The 19,070-nt window shown below is 42.7% G+C and overlaps 1 protein-coding gene across 1 annotated transcript; it reads left to right on the top strand.

Moving 5' to 3' along the window:
• Nucleotides 1-416: 416 nt before the first annotated feature.
• On the top strand, nucleotides 417-1,485 carry LOC142433378 (small integral membrane protein 30-like). Its single transcript, XM_075538366.1, has 2 exons — nucleotides 417-437; nucleotides 1,288-1,485. The coding sequence occupies exons 1-2, from the start codon at nucleotides 417-419 to the stop codon at nucleotides 1,483-1,485; spliced, it is 219 nt and encodes a 72-aa protein (XP_075394481.1).
• The last annotated feature ends 17,585 nt before the right edge of the window (nucleotides 1,486-19,070 follow it).

Raw genomic sequence — 19,070 nt, 5'->3', positions numbered from 1 at the left:
TTAGCACAGTGTCTGGAATACAATAGATGCTCACAAAAATTAATAATAAGAAAAGAAACATGAACTGAAGAGGTCAATGGTTGGCAGCCTGCATTAAAAGGTGCTCAGACCACCATGAACCCAGACAGTATTTTCTTCCCAGGACTCACCTAGCCTTTACAAATGTAAGAGGAGCCCTAGTGGCACAGTGGGTTAAACATTCCACTTCTAATACAAAGTTGGTGTCTAGAGCCCACCAGTTTTGACAGGGGTGAAAGATGCTGTTTGTCTCATAAAGATTTTTAGTTTCAGAAGGCCAAGGGAGTAGTTCTACTCCATCCCATCAGAATCAACTCAATGACAGTGGGTTTGGTTTTGATATACAAATGTTTGTTCAAGTTCACTTCATGTGTTCATGAAATAACCATAACCTCATGATGAGTGAAGTCTGTTGCAAGGTAGGCTACATACCTCCAAATCAAGCAAAATAAAACAAACAAACAAAAACACAAGCCTTCAGTGCTATTAAGTAGATGCCGACTCATAGTGAGCCTATAGGACAGGGTAGAACAGCCCCTGTGGGTTTCTGAAACTGTAACTCTTTACACGAGTAGAGAGCCTCATCTTTCTCTCATGGAGCGGCTGGTGGTTTTGAACTGCTGACCTAGCAGTTGCAGCCCAACATGTAACCCACTATGCCACCAGGGCTCCAGCCAAATCAAGTACAGGGATGAAAATAATAACAACAAGAGCAGAGAGCAACAAAATTGAAAACAACAATAATAAAATAGAGAAAAATCTATGAAAAGGAATCCTGGTTCTTTGAAAAGAGTAATAAAAAGATCAAATGTTTGGCAAAAGTGACAACTATTAAGAGTGAAAAGGCATCAGTATCTTGAATGAAAAATGGGCTATCACGACAGATTCTGTGGACATTAAAAGATTACAGGGATTGTGTTTGTTTTGGCAGCACATGTGCTAAAAGATTACAGAGATATACTACAAACAACCCAATGCCCATAAAAAATTAACAACTTGAATGAAATGTACCAATTCCTCAAAAATGACACAACAATAAAATTCACTCAAGATGAAATAGATAACCTGAATAACCATGCAATAAGGAAAGAAATTGAGTCAATAGTTATGAACGCTCCAGATTCCTGTGATGGCTGCTTCCTGGAAGGCAGTGCCACGTGGATCCTCATAGCTTCTGCAACCGGAGTTGTAGAATGGAGTATTTAAAATCGAATAGCATCCCATGTATCTATGCCTCACTTCTTTGGAACCCTCTGCCTCAAGATCTAGCCACCTCAAGATTCCAGCATCTTGTCCTCAGTTTCCACACAGCGGGTGTTGGTCCTGATTTCACTGCTTTTGGTGCTGCCTGTGGTAGAAGCAGTAGAAACAGGAGTGCTTGCTCCCTTGTTAGGGCTGGTTCTTAGCATTGCAGGCATCTGTGCTTTTCTGGCAGTATATGCACTAAAGAGAAATGGGGAGATATAACTTTGAAGGGCTTCCTGAGTAAAGCCTGACCCCAACAAACCTTTTGTGCTATTGGAGTTATTAAAACTGACCTGTGATGCTTGAATGTTCCCAAAGAAGTGGATACTTAATAGGGTAGTTTTGCCTTGTAATGTTCTCCTCTAAATGGGAACAAGTTAATGCCCATTAAATGGGGGAAAGTGTTCTTTTCATATCAAGATGTACTGGGAAATTGCAGGCTATGGTTTGTATTTGCTGATTAGAAAGAACTCTCCAAAAAAGAACTTGCCAGATACGAACTGTTTCACTGGTAAATTCTACACTGGTAAATACAGCAGTCAGTCAAAAGGTATTGCTACTAGGGTCCCGGTTCATGCAGGCATGGGTTTATTCCAAACAAAGAAAAGTAGAACTGCCCTTTCAGGTTTCCAATGTAGCAAATCTCCATGGGAGCAGAAGCCCCCGTCTTTCTCCTGAGGATTGACTGCAGTTAGCAGCCCCAGGCACAAATCACCAGTTCACCATGGCTTTTCAGCTAAAGAAAACAGAGACCCTTGTGGCGAGCAATGACCCTAGGGAGGTCTATATTCCTCAGAATAGTTAACCTTTTGAGGTTAAGTAGACAGCAGTTACCCAAGGACAGTTCATAAGGCAGGAAGGGAAGGAGGGTTGGAAGCATGGAGGAAGTGGTATGAATATGACATCAGTGGGATGAGACATAATGTGTATGAATTGTTGAATGAAAACTAGATCAGTGTAAGACATGAAAAAATAACAATTTATAAATTATCAGGGGTTCATGAGGGAGGGGAGGGAAGGGAGGGAAAAAAGGATCTGATACCAAAGGCTCAAGCAGAAAGCAAATGTTTTGAGAATGATGATGGCAACGTATGTCTAAATGTGCTCGACACAATGGATGGATTGTGATAAGAGTTGTACGAGCCCCCAATAAAATGATTTAAAAGAAAACTGATTTGTTTTAGGAAACTTTGCCCAATTCACATTAAAAAGTTTTTGAAAATTACTCCTTTGTAACCCCCCACCCCCAATCAATCACCATGGCCTTCTGAGTTGACCTCTCCGCCTTGAATTTAATTGGCCCTTCAGATCCCCTTGGAAGCCAGTGTTTTGATTGGACCTTTCTGTTGAAAAGACCCTGGTGAGACTGAGACAAGGTATTTCTGAGAGTCCATGTCGCCTACTGACCACGGAGACATGTTTGGAATAAGCCTGTGGATTGTTTAACTGGAACCCCACTGGCGCCGTCACCTAATTCTCACTCTGTATAAAAAATGAATTCAAAATAGATCTTAGATGTAAGTGTAATACATAAAACTATAAAATGTTCTAATAAACATAGGAGAAAATCTTTATGAATTTAGGTATAGTGAAAAGTCCTTCAACATGAAACCCAAAACGTGAAACTAGAGGGATACTAGGGGGAAGTTGTCTGTGGTAATGGCACTGTTCTGTATCCCATCTGCGGTCATTAAAAGTTATAAAACCAAGAGTCATTGTTTTCTGTATAACTTAAAAACAAAAATGATTATATTTAAAATTTTTGGTGGTTAACTCAGTAACAATTTTAGTTCAGTGGATAGGATCATGCCAGGATAGCCAATATAAAACATTATTATTTTAACAAATCATTTTATTGGGGGCTTATACAGCTCTTATCACAATCCATCCATCTACTGTGTCAAGCGCATTTGCACATTTGTTGCCATCATCATTCTTAAAACATTTGCTTACTACTTGGGCCCTTGTTATCAGCTCCTCATTCCCCCCAACCTCCCTCCCTTCCTCATGAACCATTGATAATTTATAAATTATTATTATTTTCCGTATCTTGCATTGTCCAATGTCTCGCTTTACCCCCTTAGCTTCTGTCCACCCCCCTGGGAAGTGGTTATAGATAGGTCACTGTGATCAACACCCCCCTTTTCCCCCCATCTTCCCCTTACCCTCCTGGTATGGCTACTCTCAATATTGGTCCTGAAGAGTTTATATGACTTGTGTTCCCTGTGTGCCCAGATTTGTAAGGTAGAATTAAGGTCATGATAAGTGAAGGGGGGTGGAGGAAGCATTAAAGAACCAGAGGAAAGGTGTATGTTTCATTGATGCTATACTGCACCCTGACTGGTCTATCTTTTCCCCATGACACTTCTGTAAGGGGATGTCCAATTGTCTACAGATTGGTTTTGGGCCTCCACTCTGCACCACCCACCCACCCCCTTCACATTGACATGATGTGCTCCACTCTATCTCCCTCCCCCTTCATTTGCTCATGTGCGCTCTGTTCAGGCATGTCCCTCTCCCTGAGCCATAACTTCCGTGCTGTCCTCTGAAGTGAATTCTCCTGGGGGGAGAAGGGGCTGTCCATGTAATTGGGATTGTGGCCAGACTCTCAGACCTCTCTGTTGGTTCCCTGCTTCATGCCAGTATGTTGCATTCACATCTTGGCACACCGGGTTGAAGTCTGGTCCTCTCTCCCTTTCCTATGGAGATATAAACAACACCCTTCCCTTGGATGGGTTAGTGCACTGTTCCCCAGCTACCCATGTCTTTCCCCGCCCACTCCTTTTTATTTGGCTATTATTTGCATCCTTGGATTTGGTCTGGCCCTGCCATACTACCTGGACCTCACCCCGGGAATGTTTGTATACAGTAGCTTTTTCCATATTCCCCTTTTGCATTTTTAAGCTTACCTCAGAGGACTCATGTTGTACATAGCTTACTTCACTTAGCATAATTTCCTCTAGTTCTTCCAATGCGGCGATGCGCTTCATGCATTCATCACTGCTTTTTAGGGATGCACAGTACTCCATTGTATGTATGTACCACAGTTTTTTAATCCATTCGTCTGTTGATGGAAAATTTGGGTTGTTTCCAACTCCTTGCAATTGTGAATTGCGCCGCAATGAACATTGGGGCACAGATGGCTGGTCATAGTTTGTTTCTTGTCTCTTTTGGGTATATTTCCAGTAGCAGGATTGCTGGGTTCTATGGTAGCTCAATTTTCATGTTTTTGATAACGCTAAAACGATTTCCATAATGGCTGTATATACCTACAGTTCCACTAGCAGTGGACGAGAGCTCCTATCTCTCCACAGTCCCTCCAACACTTGTTACTTTCTGATTTTTTGTACAATTCCTTTTTTTTTCCTCAAAGAAGCCTCCCAAATTACAGAGATTTCAACACTAACAAAGTCAGGATTCACTCAATGATAGCAAATCTGATGCAATGGTGGTAAAATACCTTTTATCTTAGCTTGTCTGTGTGTGTCTCTCTGTGTGCATACATACATAATTTCTTTTAAAATATTATTATGCCATCATGTATTTTTGTGTATTTAAAATGTTTCAGTTATTTACATCATAGTTCACATTGTCCACAAATGGAGACTAGTTATTATGGTACTTTGGCTTGAGGCCATTAGCCCCTATGCTCTTTCTTGCTTTCTGGCACAAGATGCCCCAAAGTCATCTTGTACTTTTCCAGCACAAACCTGGAATTAGCCATGTCTCCAAAGGCCCCAATTTTTTTTTTATAATGGAAAGTATTCTTTAAGAACTGAAGTCTGGGCTCTGAGAAGTCTTATTAGCCCTTGAGTGCTATTACTTCTGGAGCCTTTTCAGTGGGCAGATCTAGGACATACATATTTTTACAATCGTGGGTTCATATTGATATTTCTTACTCAGATATAGTGTTACAGGACATTTTCTTTCTTTAAAAAATCATTTTATTGGGGCTCGTACAACTCTTATCACAATCCATACATCTATCCATTGTGTCAAAGCACATTTGTACACTTATTGCCATCATCATTTTCAAAACATTTTATTTCTACTTGAGCCCTTGTTATCAGCTCCTCATTTTTCCTTCTCCCTCCCCCATCCTCCCTCCTTCATGAACCCTTGATAATTTATAAATTATTATTATGTTTTCATGCCTTAGACTGACCGATGTCTCCCTTCACCCACTTTTCTGTTGTCCGTCCCCCAGAGAGGAGGTTATATGCAGATCATTGTGATCGGTTCCCCCTTGCTCCCCCACCTTTCCCTTACCCTCCTGGTATAGCTACTCTCATTATTGGTCCTGAGGGCTTTATCTGTCCTGGCCTCCCTGTGTTGCCAGCTCTTATCTGTACCCGTGTACATGCTCTGGTCTAGCCAGATTTGTAAGGTAGAATTGGGATCATGATTGTGGGGTGGGGGTGGGGGAGCAGTTAGTAACTAGAGGAAAGTTGTATGCTTCATTGGTGCTATTCTTCACACTCACTGGCTCATCTCCTCCCCATGACCCTCTGTAAAGGAATGTTCAGTTGCCTACAGATGGCTTTGGGTCTCCTCTCTGCACTCCGCCTCATTCACAATGATATGATATTTTTGTTCTTTGATGCCTGATACCTAATCCCATCGATACCTCATGATCACACAGGCTGGCGTGCTTCTTACAATATGACCTTTTTTTGCTGGAAATCTTTTTTTTTCATAATAAAAATAAAATCAGCTTGTAGGTCATGCAGAATACTCAGGAAGAGTATCTTTGGACCCACATTTGCTCAGTATGCCAAGAACATATGTTAGTCTCTATTAGGGTCCAGGAGCCTGTCGTCGTTGTTGTTAGGGGTTCTCCTCGGTTCAATGTACAACAGAACAAAACACCACCTGGTCCTTCGAGGTCCTCACGGTTGTTCTTAGCTTTGAGCCCATTGTTGCAGCTCCTGCATCAGCCCATCTTGTTGAGGGCCTTCTTGTTTTTGCTTGGTAAAGCCCCTTTACTAAGCATGTTAGAGGTGGTTAATAAGATATCTTATCATCAATACAGAATTATCTTTATTTAGTTCTTCAATTGGGCCTTACCATAGTCACTGTACAGCATCTTCTCCTAATACTAACACTTCTAATACTGTAGGGAATGCCAGTCTACATTTCAGGCAACAAGGTTGCTTGGACTAAAGTTCAGACTTTTCCCAGTGTCTTTTCCTCAACAAGAAGGACACAGTGGGAGGGCTTGCTTCACCTGACATTAGCACATATTTTACAGCCACAGTGGTCAAAACCATACGGTATTGGTAAATGACAGATACTCAGACCAATGGAAAAGAACTGAAACCCAGAAACAAAATCATCAGGATATAGACAACAGATCTTTGATATGGGAAGCAGATGCACTCTTCAACAAGTGGTGCTGTAAAAAATGGATATCTATTTGTAGAAAAATGAAGTAAGACCCTTATCTCATTCCATGCACAAGAATAAACCCTAGATGGATCACAGACCTCGAGGTAAAACCCCAAACTATTAGGGCCATTAGTGAGGGAATTGGGACAAACCTGAGAACTTTGGCACATAGGCTGTCAGAAATAGGAAAGGACACAAATACAGATGAGTCAAAAATTGACAAATGGGAAATACTGAAGATAAAACACTTGCGTACATTTAAAGAATCCACCAAGAGAGTAATAAGAGAGCCCACAGACTGGGAAAACATCTGTAGCAATGATACATCAAAGGCCTTATTACTAAAATCTGCAATACACTGCTTCCAAAAAAGAACAAAAAATGAATTGCCCACTGAGGAGGTGGGCAAAGGCCATGAACAGAGGTTTTATAGGGACAGAAATCCAAATGGCCAATAATCATATGAGAAATTGTTTGTGATCATTAGCCATCATGGAAATGCACATTAAAACAATGAGATACTACCTAACACCCTAGAAGATAGTCCAATTAAAAAAATCAGAAAGCAACAAGTGTTGGAGGGGTTGTGGTGAGCTAGGAACTCTCATCCACTGCTGGTGGATGTACATTCACTATGGAAATCAATTTGGTGAGATCTAAAACAGATGTAAATCAAGCTACCAAACAACCCAGCAATCCCCCTACTGGGCATATACCCAGAAGAGGCAAGAAACAAACCACAGACAGACATCTGTGCTCCAATGTTCATCATGGCACAGTTCACAATTGCAAGGAGTTGGAAATAATCCAAATTTCCATCAACTGACGAGTGGATTAAAAAACTGTGGTACATACATACATACATACATACAATGGGGGTACTAGGCATCCTTAAAAAGCAGTGATGAATGCAGGAAGCATATTTCTGGAGGAAATTATGCTAAGTGAAGTAAGCAAAGCACAAAAGACAAGTATAAATTGAGGCTGCTGAGGTAAGCTTAAAAAATTCAAAAGAGGAATATGGTAAAAGCTACTGCATACAAACACTCCTGGGGTGAGATCCAGGTTGTATGGCAGAGGCCATACCAAATCCAGGGATACATATGGTAGCCAATTAAAAATGAGGGAAAAAAGAAATGGGTAGCAGGGCAACAGGGCACTAACCCACCCAAGAGGAGAGTATTGTTTATATCTCCATGGGGAAAGAGGGACCAGACTTCAACCCGGTGCTCCAAGATGTGAATGTAGCATGCAAGCTTGAAGCAGGGAATCAGTATAGAGGTCAGAGGGGCTGGCCCCAGTCTCAACTATGTGGACAGCCACCCTCTTCCCAGAAGAATTAACTTCAGAGGACAGCATGGAAGCTGCAGCTCAGGGAGACGGACATGTCTGATCAGAGCACACGGGAGCAAACGACGGGGGAGGAAGAGAGAGTGGAACACATTCTGGCCCACCAAGTCTTGAGGATGATATTCCTGCTCAGAGCAGCCAATTCACAGAAAGGACCATAGGGCCAGGCCCCCTATGAGACACGACATCCCTCACTGACTCAAAGCCTTACAGGGGACAACACTGGAGACACAGTGTGGGAATTGCACCCAATCTGATGCTACCACACTGAGGCAAAACACTAAGGGCGTGCAACTGAACAGCAAGGGGAACAGAGCAAGGAAGTCCCGAAGGAGTACCAAGAATAGACTTTGGGACAAGGGTGTGGCACCCCATCAGACTCAACCAGCAAACACTTCTAAAGGCCAACAAACAGACGTTGAACTATTTACAAGCTTTTTGGGTGTTTTTTGTTGTTGCTGTTGTTTTCTTTTGTTGCTTTGTTTTACTCTGTCTTGTATTTGTGCATATTATTATCTCTGCAGGTCTATCTAGATAAGATAGGCTGGATAACAATCTGGAGGAGAAAACAACGGGACTGACAGTTTTGGGGAGACCAGGAGGTGGGGGAAAGGAAGTGGTATTAATAAAACCAGGACAAGGGAACAACAAGTGATCCAAAATCAGTGGTGAGGAGGGTGTAAGAGGACTGTTAGAGCTTGATCACGGGCAATGTAACCGAGAGGAATTACTGAAACCCAAATAAAGGCTGAACATGATGGTGGGACAAGAGGAAATAAAAGGAAATAGATGAAAGAACTAGGAGGCAAAGGGTCTAAATACAGGTATGCACATATGTAAATATCTTTATATATGATGATGGGGAAATAGATCTCTGTGCATATATTCATAGGTTTAGTATTAAGGTAGCAGATGGACATTGGACTTCCATTCAAGTACTCTCTCAATGCAAGAACACTTTGCGTTATTAAGCTGTCATTCCATGATGCTCACCTTCCCGACACAATCGCTGAAAACAAATGTGTGCATAAGCAAATGTGGTGAAGAAAGCTGATGGTGCCCGGTTATCAAAAGATATAGCATCTGGGGTCTTACTGGCTTGAAGGGAAACAAGCAGTCATCTAGCTCAGAAGCAACAAAGCCCACATGGAAGAAGCACACCAGTCTGTGTGATTATGAGGTGTCAATGGAATCAAATATCAGGCACCAAAGAACAAAAAATCTTATCATTGTGAATGAGGGGAAGTGTGGAATGGGGACCCATAGCTCATCTGTAAGTAACTGGCCATCCCCTTACAGAAGGGTCTCAGGGAGTTTATGAGCAAGTCAGGGTGTAGTGTAGCAACGATGAAACATACAACTTTCTGGGTGAAGGGAGATGTCGGACAGTGTAAGAGATGACAAAATAATAATTAATTAATTATCAAGGGTTCATGAGGGAGGGTAGGTAGAGAAGGAGGGGAAAATGAGGAGCTGATACTAAGGGCTCAAGTAGAAAGCAAATGTTTTGAGAATGATGAGGGCAACAAATGTACAAATATGCTTGATACAATGGATGGATAGATGGATTGTGATAAGAGTTGTATGAGTCCCCAATAAAATGATTTAAAAACAAAAAAAGAAGGGGAAACATACAACTTTTTTCTAGTTCTTAAATGCTTCCTCCTCCCCACTATCATGATCCCAATTCTACCTTACAAATCTGGCTAGACCAGAGGATGTACACTGGTACAGATAGGAACTGGAAACACAGGGAATCCAGGACGGAGGAACCCTTCAGGACCAGTGGTGAGAGTGGTGATAACCGGAGGTTGGAAGATGGTGGGGTAGAAAGGGGGGACTGATTACAAGGATTTGCATATAAACCCCTCCCTAGGGGACAGGCAACAGAAAATTGGGTGAAGGGAGATGTTGGGCAGCGTAAGACATGACAAAATAATAATGATTTATAAATTAATCAAGTGTTCATGAGGGATGCGTGAGTGGAGAGGGAGGGGGAACAAGTGACGAGCTGATACCAAGTGCTTAAGTAGAAAGTAAATGTTTTGGGAATGATGAGGGCAATAAATGTACAAATGTGCTTGGGGAAAAAAAAGGTTTGAAGTTAATGTACAAATGTGCTTGGGGAAAAAAAGGTTTGAAGTTAAACAAGCAGCCATCTTTCAGGGAAGCAAGCAAGCCCACATGGAAGAAGCACACCAACTCACATGATCACGAGGTATTCACAGGATCAGGTATCAGACATTAGAAGATCCCAAACAAACAACAATTTTGATGCAAATAAGGGGGGTCAGAATGGAGACCCAAAGCCCATCTGTAGACAATTGGTCATCCCCTCACAGAAGGCTTACAAGGAAGAGATGAGACAGCCAGAGTGCAGTATAGTACCCATGAAACATACAACATTCCTCTAGCTCTTTAATGCTTCCCTCCTTCCCCCGCACCATCATGACCCCAGGTCAAGCTTACAAATCTAGCTAAACTGGAGCATGTACATTGCTATAGATAAGAGCTCTTGACACACAGAAACTAGGACTGATAAGGGTAGGGATAAGTGGGGGGGAAGAAGGGGGAGAAGGGGGGAACTGATTGTAATGATCAATGAACAACCACCCCTAGGGGGATGAAAAACAGAAATGTGGGTGAAGGGAGACAGCATACGGTGTAAAATATGAAAATAAAAATAACTAATAAATTATCAAGGGTTCATGAGGGTGGGAGGGGAAAAATAGGAGCTGATACCAAGGGTTCAAATAGAAAGAAAATGTTTTGGAAGTGATGATGTCAACATGTGTACAAATGTGCTTGATACAATTGATGTAAGGATTTTTAAAAGTCATTTTATTGTGGGTGTATACAGCTCTTACCACAATCCATCGATCCATGTGTCAAGCACATTTGATGTATGATTTGTGATAAGAGCTTTGAGAGCCGCCAATAAAATGATTTATTAAAAAACAAACAAAAAACCCTCCCCCCATCTTTTTCTTGATGTCTTAGTTTTTAAGCCTGTTCTTTGGGTTATTTGGGGTGCTGATTCATAAAATTACATTGGCTAGATCATATCTGCTCTAGTTTCTTAGACATTGTGTCCCTCTATATTTTCAGCTATTAAGTTATACTAATTTATTAATTTATCTTCCCAGTTTTAAATTTGAAAAGAATTCAGACCTTCAAATTACAGGATAAGAAAGAAATGGCAAGAAATATTTGAAAAAGAGTTAGCTATTAAGAGACTTCCAAGGTTTCCCTTGTATATGGACCCATGGTGGCTAGTTTGTTATGCCTTGCGATGGTGGCCATAAGGTCAGTGATTGAAATCCACCAGTCACTTTGCAGCCTTTAAAAGATCTAAAGGGTTGAAAACCCACAAAGTTCTTCTCTGTCTTATAGGGTTATTATGAGTTAGAATTGATTAGATGGCAGCAGTTTTTCTTTTTATATGGGAGGCTGAGCAATATATATAAAGGCTACAAGTTGGATTCTGCAAAGCCAGAGCATAGCTTGAGAAGAGTGGAAAATAAAAAAGAAAATCCCAACAGGTTTCTTTCTTTTAAAAAAAATTCTTTCTTTTTGTCGAAGCTAACAACCTGACCCTAAAAGGTCCCAGGACAACAAAGCATTTTTTTAAAGAGAAAAAAGGAAGGACTTATCTTTTTTATTAAAAAAAATTACTAAAAAGCTACAGCAATCAAGACAATGTACTATTGCCACAGCACACACACACACACACACACACACACACACACACACAAAACAACAGAACATAATGGAGAGTCCAGAAATAAATTCTTATATTTATGGTCGTGCTAGTTTCAACAAAAATTTCAATGGTATTCAAATGGTATGACAAATGATCCTGGGAATCTTGATATCTACATGCAAAAGATGAATTTGTATTGTTACAAAATTGTGTTGTTACCACACTTTGAATCCATACATTCAAAATTAATCTAGAGGTAAATGCTAAGACTACAAAGAAAAACTTAAGCAGAAATGTTGGTGACTTGGGATACAGAAAATTTCTTAGGTAATAGTTCTTACATGATACATAAAAGAACAAACCTGATAAATTGCACTTCATTGAAATTATAAAACATTTGTGCTTCATGGGACACTATTAAGGAAATAAAAAGACTATCACGGACTAGAGAAAAGAGTTTCAAATCATATTTCTGATAAATTACTCATGTCCAGAATACACAAACAACTCTTAGAACTAAAAAAATAAGAAGATAATAGTGTCATCCACAACCTCATCTAGTCTAGAAGAACTAGATGGTGCGTCACTATCACTGCTGAGCGTTCTGATTAGGGACACAATAAAAGATTCCTGATAGAATGGGGAAGGATGTCAAGTAAAACTCACAATCTTTAAAAAACAAAAACACAAACAGAAATCGCAACACTAGAGACTAGAATAATCTCCAAGAGTATTGTGTTAAGCTATTGTTCGGTCATGGAACTGAAACTACACCTGATGACAATCTTCCATCCAAATAATAGAGTGACTTATAAAATAAACCATATCAACTGTGAGTGTTGTGCTCCCTTAAATAATCAAATTAAAAAACCAAATGGTTAACGTTTACCCTAGGCAAAGAGGAAAAAGTAAGGAGGAGCAAGGAAACTATTTTAATTAAACAGAATGACAATAATCAGAATTCTGACACATTGTTCTGTGACATTGGTTACAATTTTTCACAATGTGTATAAAAATTGTTAATGGGGAGCTTAATTTGCTGTGTGAATTTTCACCTAAAACACAACAATTGCTTTTAAAAAAGATAATGATGGGGTTGAACAACAAGGTTAAGAACACGTCACTGAATTGTACATATGAAAAACAGTGAAATAGCACATTTTCATTACATAGCTACAATTAAAAAAACTAGGTAAAATTTTGAGTATACACATCATCAAAGATGATATATGAATGGCCAATAAGCCCATAAGATGCTCTATATCATTAATCTTTTTTATTATAATTGTTTTATTGACATCTTACACAATCCAATATATCCATTCACATATAATTCTGTTGTTCAATACCATCGAATGGAGTTATACAATCATCAACGATATCAGCTCTCTATTCCTCCCCCTTCCTTCCCTCCCCTCTCTCTTTCTGTACTCTCAGGGATGCATGGATAGGAACAAAAAGTGAATAGGTACAAGAGTGAGAGTATATCCATGAATATATATAAATTTGACAGAAGATATTTATGTTTATTTACCTTTGCTGCAAACGTATTCATGAATGTGGTGGTGCATACATGGGACAAAGTTATGAAAACTTCTTAGACATAACTAAGTACCTTCAGGGGATGAGTTACGAGAAAGAATTCACGCCGAAGCCGGGCTCGTGATCCAAGTGAATCTAATGAGAGTTAAAAGAAGTTTCAGGTTTTATGCGGCACCCGTAGGATTCCTTTTGACCATGCGGACTGGCAGAGACTGCTCAGGGTCACGCAAAGATCTCTCCCACAAGTTTTCCTCCGAAAAAGACCAGACCAGACCACACTCCCTTCTGGTTCCTGCCTTTTCAAGGATTCCCGGGGGGAGGCGTGGTGAACGACCCCAGGTCGATCCCATTGGCTGAATTGCAGTCACCTGGCCCAGGTGGGCTGCTCCAGGTGTAATGCCCATCCGTGCCCACCGGTGGGAAAATCCAGCTTTGTCCTATGCTGGCTCTCCTGGGCATTTGTCAATGGACTTCCCAATCTCTAGGCTAAGCTACCTAACATTCCCCCCTGAAGAGATATGGACCCAAATCTTTGGGGTACTGGACAACATCTCTAGCTGCTTCCTGCTGACAAAGGGATGTAGTGGGGTTTTGGTTCCATACCCTTCCTACTCTGTTAGAAGGGGTTGTTCATTAAGAGCCCAGGATAGATAAGGTCGAGGTGGGTTTAGGAGGCGGTGGTCCTGGAGCTGGCACACTTGGATTAGAGGCCTTGGTAACCTGAGAACTGGAAAATGAATGAACAACAGGTGAACAGCTTAAGTGAGACATGGTAAGATTATAAGGTGGCAGTGCCCTTGAAGTTAGGTTAGTGTCATAGAGTTTGGTCATTGTAAACACAGGAACAGAGGAAAGGTATTCACTGGCCTATCGACTGTGAGGGGTTTGAGGTAGACTCATCTATGTAGCCTTCATCTGTCCTGGGGTGGTGATGAAATAGCCTCAGACCATCACAGTGGCTCACAGGAGTATTCGTCTGCAGCCTCTGCCTCTGAGGAGTCAAATGGTGATGGTTTCCAGGGTTTCACCCGGTATGGTGGATCCAAGCACTCTGCCCTGGAACTTTGACAGCAGAGGGCAGAGAGAGAATTACTGGCAAAGGTCCCTTCCAGACTGGCTGAACCTGGGAATTAGGGGGCCCATCCTTCTAAGTTTTTATAAAACCTAGATCTCCCAGCTGGCACAAGGGTGGTAACTTTTCCTCCCCTTGGGGCTGAGTGAACCCAAACTGATGAAATGCCTCATGACATTGGGCTACTTTAGTGGCATATTGCTGTTCTAAGGCTACCTCAGCGTCTATAGCTGGCTCTGTTATAATAAACGGCCACCCATATAAAATTTCATAGGGGCTCAAACACGTAGATTGCCGTGGGGCAATCTTAAGAAGTGGCAGAGCTATGGGTAGTGCGTCTTTCCAGCTCATCTGAGTTTCTTGTGTCAGCTTTTTGAGGGTTAACTTCAGGTGTTGATTAATTCTCTCTACCTTCCCTGAAGACTGGGGTCTCCTGGCACAGTGGAGACGGTAAGTTATCCCCGAGTGTTGGGAGACGGTTTGAGTGATTTGGGAGATAAATGCAGGCCCATTATCACTCTGCAGCGATTTGGGGAGCCCAAATGGAGGAATTATTTCCTGAAGTAGTTCCTTAGTCACGTCAGGAGCCTTTTCAGTGTGGGTGGGATATGCTTCAATCCACCTGGTAAAAGTATCTATAAACACCATAAGATATTTAAATCCCTGGGCAGCAGGAACCTGAATAAAATCTATTTGCCAGTCTTCCCCAGGGTAGGATCTTTGAGGAAAATCTTTACAGGGATAGCATACTTAGCTCTGCTGGGGCCCTTTGTGTCTCAAACCTCAGGAGTTGTGGCTTGTTCCCATAGTTCCCGTGGGGGAATCTGAGGTTCCTCTACTGTGAGGAACAACTGGAAGTTGTAGAGGGACCTGGATGAGGTGCGATGATAATGCAGGTGTGCAGTTTGGACATCAGGACTTGGCCTATGAGCGGAGCTGGACATTCAGGTATCACTAGGAAGCTATGAGAAAAATAGAAGTTATTCCAAAGACATCTGAGAGGCTCAGTAAAAATGTTTAACTGCAGGCTTTCCTGACACTCCCCGGATAGAGCAGGTGCGGGGTGTCAGGGGTCCAAGGAAGGAAATAAGGACAGAGGTGGCTCCAGTATTAAAAGGAAGTTCACTGACCTTCCTGCTATGTCGATTCTCACCCTAGGTTTCAGACCAGTCAGTTACCTCTTGCTGCTGGGTCGTCCGAACCGGGCGCCTTCAGTCGTCCTCCTCCATTGTCAGGTGCCAGCTGGCCTGTGGGTGCCACCCCTCCAGGTTTTGGGCCTTAGGACAGAGGCCAGCCTGCTCACAATGAATGTATGGGGTCTAAGGAGGCTTGTTCCAGTTAGGGCAGTTCCTAGCCCAATGACCCAATTGCCAGCAAATATAGCACTTGGTACCTGATTCAAAAGTCTGGGTAACGTGGAGGCATTTGACGGGCATCTGCTATTGAGTGCAGCTAATACCTGGGCATGCCTAATGTCCTTTCTTTTCTCCTTCTCCCGGGCACGAGCCACGCTTTCTTGCTCCCTATTGTAAAAAGCCGTGTTGGCACAAGCAACCATCTCCTCCAGGGTAGCTCCTTCAGGCTTTTGCACTACTTTTTGGACTTTCTTGCGAATGTCCTATGCAGCCTGTGTGAGGAATTTGTCCACGAGCAAGACGTGCCCCTCATAGGAATCAATATCTACAACAGTATGATTCTTTAAAGCTTCCTTTAGCTTCTCTAAGAAGCTTACAGGAGACTCGGTAGGTCCCTGGTGAATCGCAGTCACCTTGGCATAATTAATGGCCTTTTGCCTACCTGACTTTAGTCCACCCGTGATGCACATCAGGAAATGTTCCCGTGCCAACTTGTCCTGAGGCTCACTGTGACTCCAAGCAGGGTCTGTAAAGGGTACAGCAGTTTCCCCTACAGGGTATTTTTCATTCATCACATGTAACTCCTCTGCAAACTTTCTAGCACCTTTGAGCACACTCTCTTTCTCAAAATCCGTCATGGTCTGTCCCAGTATGATCATGACATCTTTCCAGGTTAAATCATAGGCTAGGGTGAGGTGCCGGAAGTGCTCTATGTGCTGTTCGGGTTTGTTAGAGTAACTGCCTAAGTCACTTTTAATTTGCTTGAGTTCAATTAGGGTGACAGGTTTATAAATTGCTTGAGGACCAAGCTCCCCCGCTGCCTCTACTACAGGTAGAATACTTTGGGCTTCTTCAGGGTTGAGGCAATAGTTGCCCTCTAGTCCAGGGTCTCTCAGGGGATCCTGGGTGCACTGGGAATAAACCTCCCTGTTCTTCCTTAACAGGAAGAATGCTCTAATATACGGCATCTCCCACCATTTTCCCAATTGAACAGGATGCATCTGAGGGGGCAATCCCTGGATATCGAGTTGGTCTGTCCCATCTGGAAAGCAAACAACACAAAGATTACCAAGAGCTCAATGCCTTGAGGTTGGATAATCGCAGATTCAGCGCCCACGTCCGTAGTGTAATGAATCTGAGGCCTTAGGCAGGTGCCCCTGCCCAAAGGAGGAGTTGGAGACCAGTCACGACATTCTGGTCCGACTGCTTTCCAGATTACAAGCTAAGAGGGTCACTGCATGGCGTGGCACCCCGGCCTTCAGAGATGCCTGCTGGCAAGAGCAGACTTCCAAATCTCTGAAGGGAAGGGGGACATCTATCTGGCAGCTCTGGAACCTCTGAAGATTCAGAATTTCTGGCTGTAGCATCCTGGCGGTGGAGCTGTATTAAGAGCTGTCCCATAAAGTGCCAGAGGCAGCATCACTGGAAGGTGAAACTTAACAACAGTTACTCAGGCTTGGCTTCCGAACGCCTTGGGCTTAGGCCTGGGCCACGGAAGACCAACCGGTATCAAGGAATGAACCCACACACGTAGAACACCAACACAGCTTGTTTGGAAGACCAAGGGAAGCTAAAAGGGAAAAGGGGAGAAAGGGGAACATTTGACTCCGGGGCTAGCTCCCGTAACCGGAGGAGGGGCTAGCTAACTAGGCACCACCCCCCATGCAGTTGGAGCGGTGGGTGCTATCTTGGCAGGGTCACATGCTCCGCTGACCTGTAGCAAAATGGCGGACACCAGGAGGCGGCATGTTGCCATGACCCCTGCAACTCATGTGGTCTGGAAAATGGTGATTGCCACTTGAGGCCTAGAGGGAGATCAGAATGGGCAATTGAGATGCAAAGAGGTTTGGGGAATGGCTTCAGCCCACAGCGTCCCAGCCCCCTCCCAGCAATCCAGCCTGGGGAAGACATGCAAACTCCCAAGAAGGCGAGCACAGAGACAGATGTAAAATCCCGAACACCAAAAGAAGGAGAGGGGTATGGGAAACGTTACTGATGTCTTCATGGGTCGACTCAAGGAGCCATCCATCTCCCAGAAGTTGCCGGAGCACTTCAGCCTGAACTCCTCAGTTATGCACGGTGTTGTACATCTGAGTCACCCAGCAACATATGTAAGGTCTCTCTCTCTGGGCTAGATTCCAACCTCGGCCCTTGGCGCCTCATGAGAAAGAATTCACGCCTAAGCCGGGCTCGTGATCCAAGTGAGTTTAATGAGAGTTAAAAGAAGTTTCAGGTTTTACGAGGCACCCGTAGGATTCCTTTGACCATGCGGCCTGGCAGAGACTGCTCAGGGTCACGCAAAGATCTCTCCCACAAGTTTTCCTTCTAAAAAACCAGACCAGACCACACTCCCTCCTGGTTCCTGCCTTTTCAAGGATTCCTGGGGGAGGCCTGGTGAACGCCCCCAAGTTGATCTCATTGGCTGAATTGCAATCACCTGGCCCAGGTGGGCTGCTTCAGGTGTAACACCCATCAGTACCCACCGGTGGGAAAATCCAGCTTTGTTCGATGCTGGCTCTCCTGGGCATTTGTCAGTGGACTTCCCAATCGCTAGGCTAAGCTACCTAAGAGTCAGGTCACACAGCAGCTTCTTTGGTTTCTTCTGGGCCTTGCTGGCTGAAGAGAAATCCACCTATCTCCTTGGCCTGTGAAAATATAAACAAATAGCCCCTCTTTTCAGGGTGCCATCAACCTGAAAAAGAAATTATGATTAATATTGGTTGACTTCTCCATCTCTTCCTTGTCCATCTTTTTGCAAACGTGGTTGCATCCTTTTAAAGGGAGTCCATCAGTTTTATTCTGTAAAAGCATAAATGTATAGCCTTTTCTCCAGGTGAATGGACCTGGATCCCAAACGCGGTTATCATCATCTTCGGATTTCTTAGGATCAATTTTCTTTGAAGAATTGAAAACATGTTTATCTGCCCTAATTTTATTACAAGCTTTTAGTAAGGAGAAAATTTTTTGGTTAAAATGACTAAATGAACTTTGTCATACAGAAAATTCCACTTCTCCCCCTTCTGTTTTGACAATGTAAATATTAAAGCACTGCTAGCAATCTCAGTTAACTTGTTTGGTCTTGAACCAGTAAAACTACTAGTTAGATAGCCTCCATTGTTAAGTAAATTTTGGCTCCCAGTTCTCAGAGAATTAAGGGGGCTGACTAGTTGGGGAAACTTACCATACATTGAAGGACTCAAAAAAATTCTTAATAAATTACTTAAGTAATTTACCAGACAGACATTTTTTCTCCAAGCTCACCGACAAGCTTATAGGCTCAATGAGGCCGTTTTGCCTTTCAGGCTTCGAACACTATGATTTTACAAGTTTGCAATAGTCTCTCTTTGTTAACTTCACTCATTACTACAAAGCTGGATTTAGGGGAAGTTAATGGGAA

This window comes from Tenrec ecaudatus, chromosome X, assembly GCF_050624435.1.
Source record: "Tenrec ecaudatus isolate mTenEca1 chromosome X, mTenEca1.hap1, whole genome shotgun sequence".
Taxonomy (NCBI): Eukaryota; Metazoa; Chordata; class Mammalia; order Afrosoricida; family Tenrecidae; genus Tenrec; species Tenrec ecaudatus.
Note: the sequence above shows the minus strand (reverse complement) of the source record. Positions and strands in the feature narration are given on the sequence as shown.

Coding starts and splice junctions, on each gene's coding strand:
- LOC142433378 (XM_075538366.1), top strand. CDS start 417: ATGAGTGAAGTCTGTTGCAAG. Junction 438..1,287: donor TGAGTGAAGTCTGTTGCAAG/GTAGGCTACATA, acceptor CTCAAGATCTAG/CCACCTCAAGATTCCAGCAT.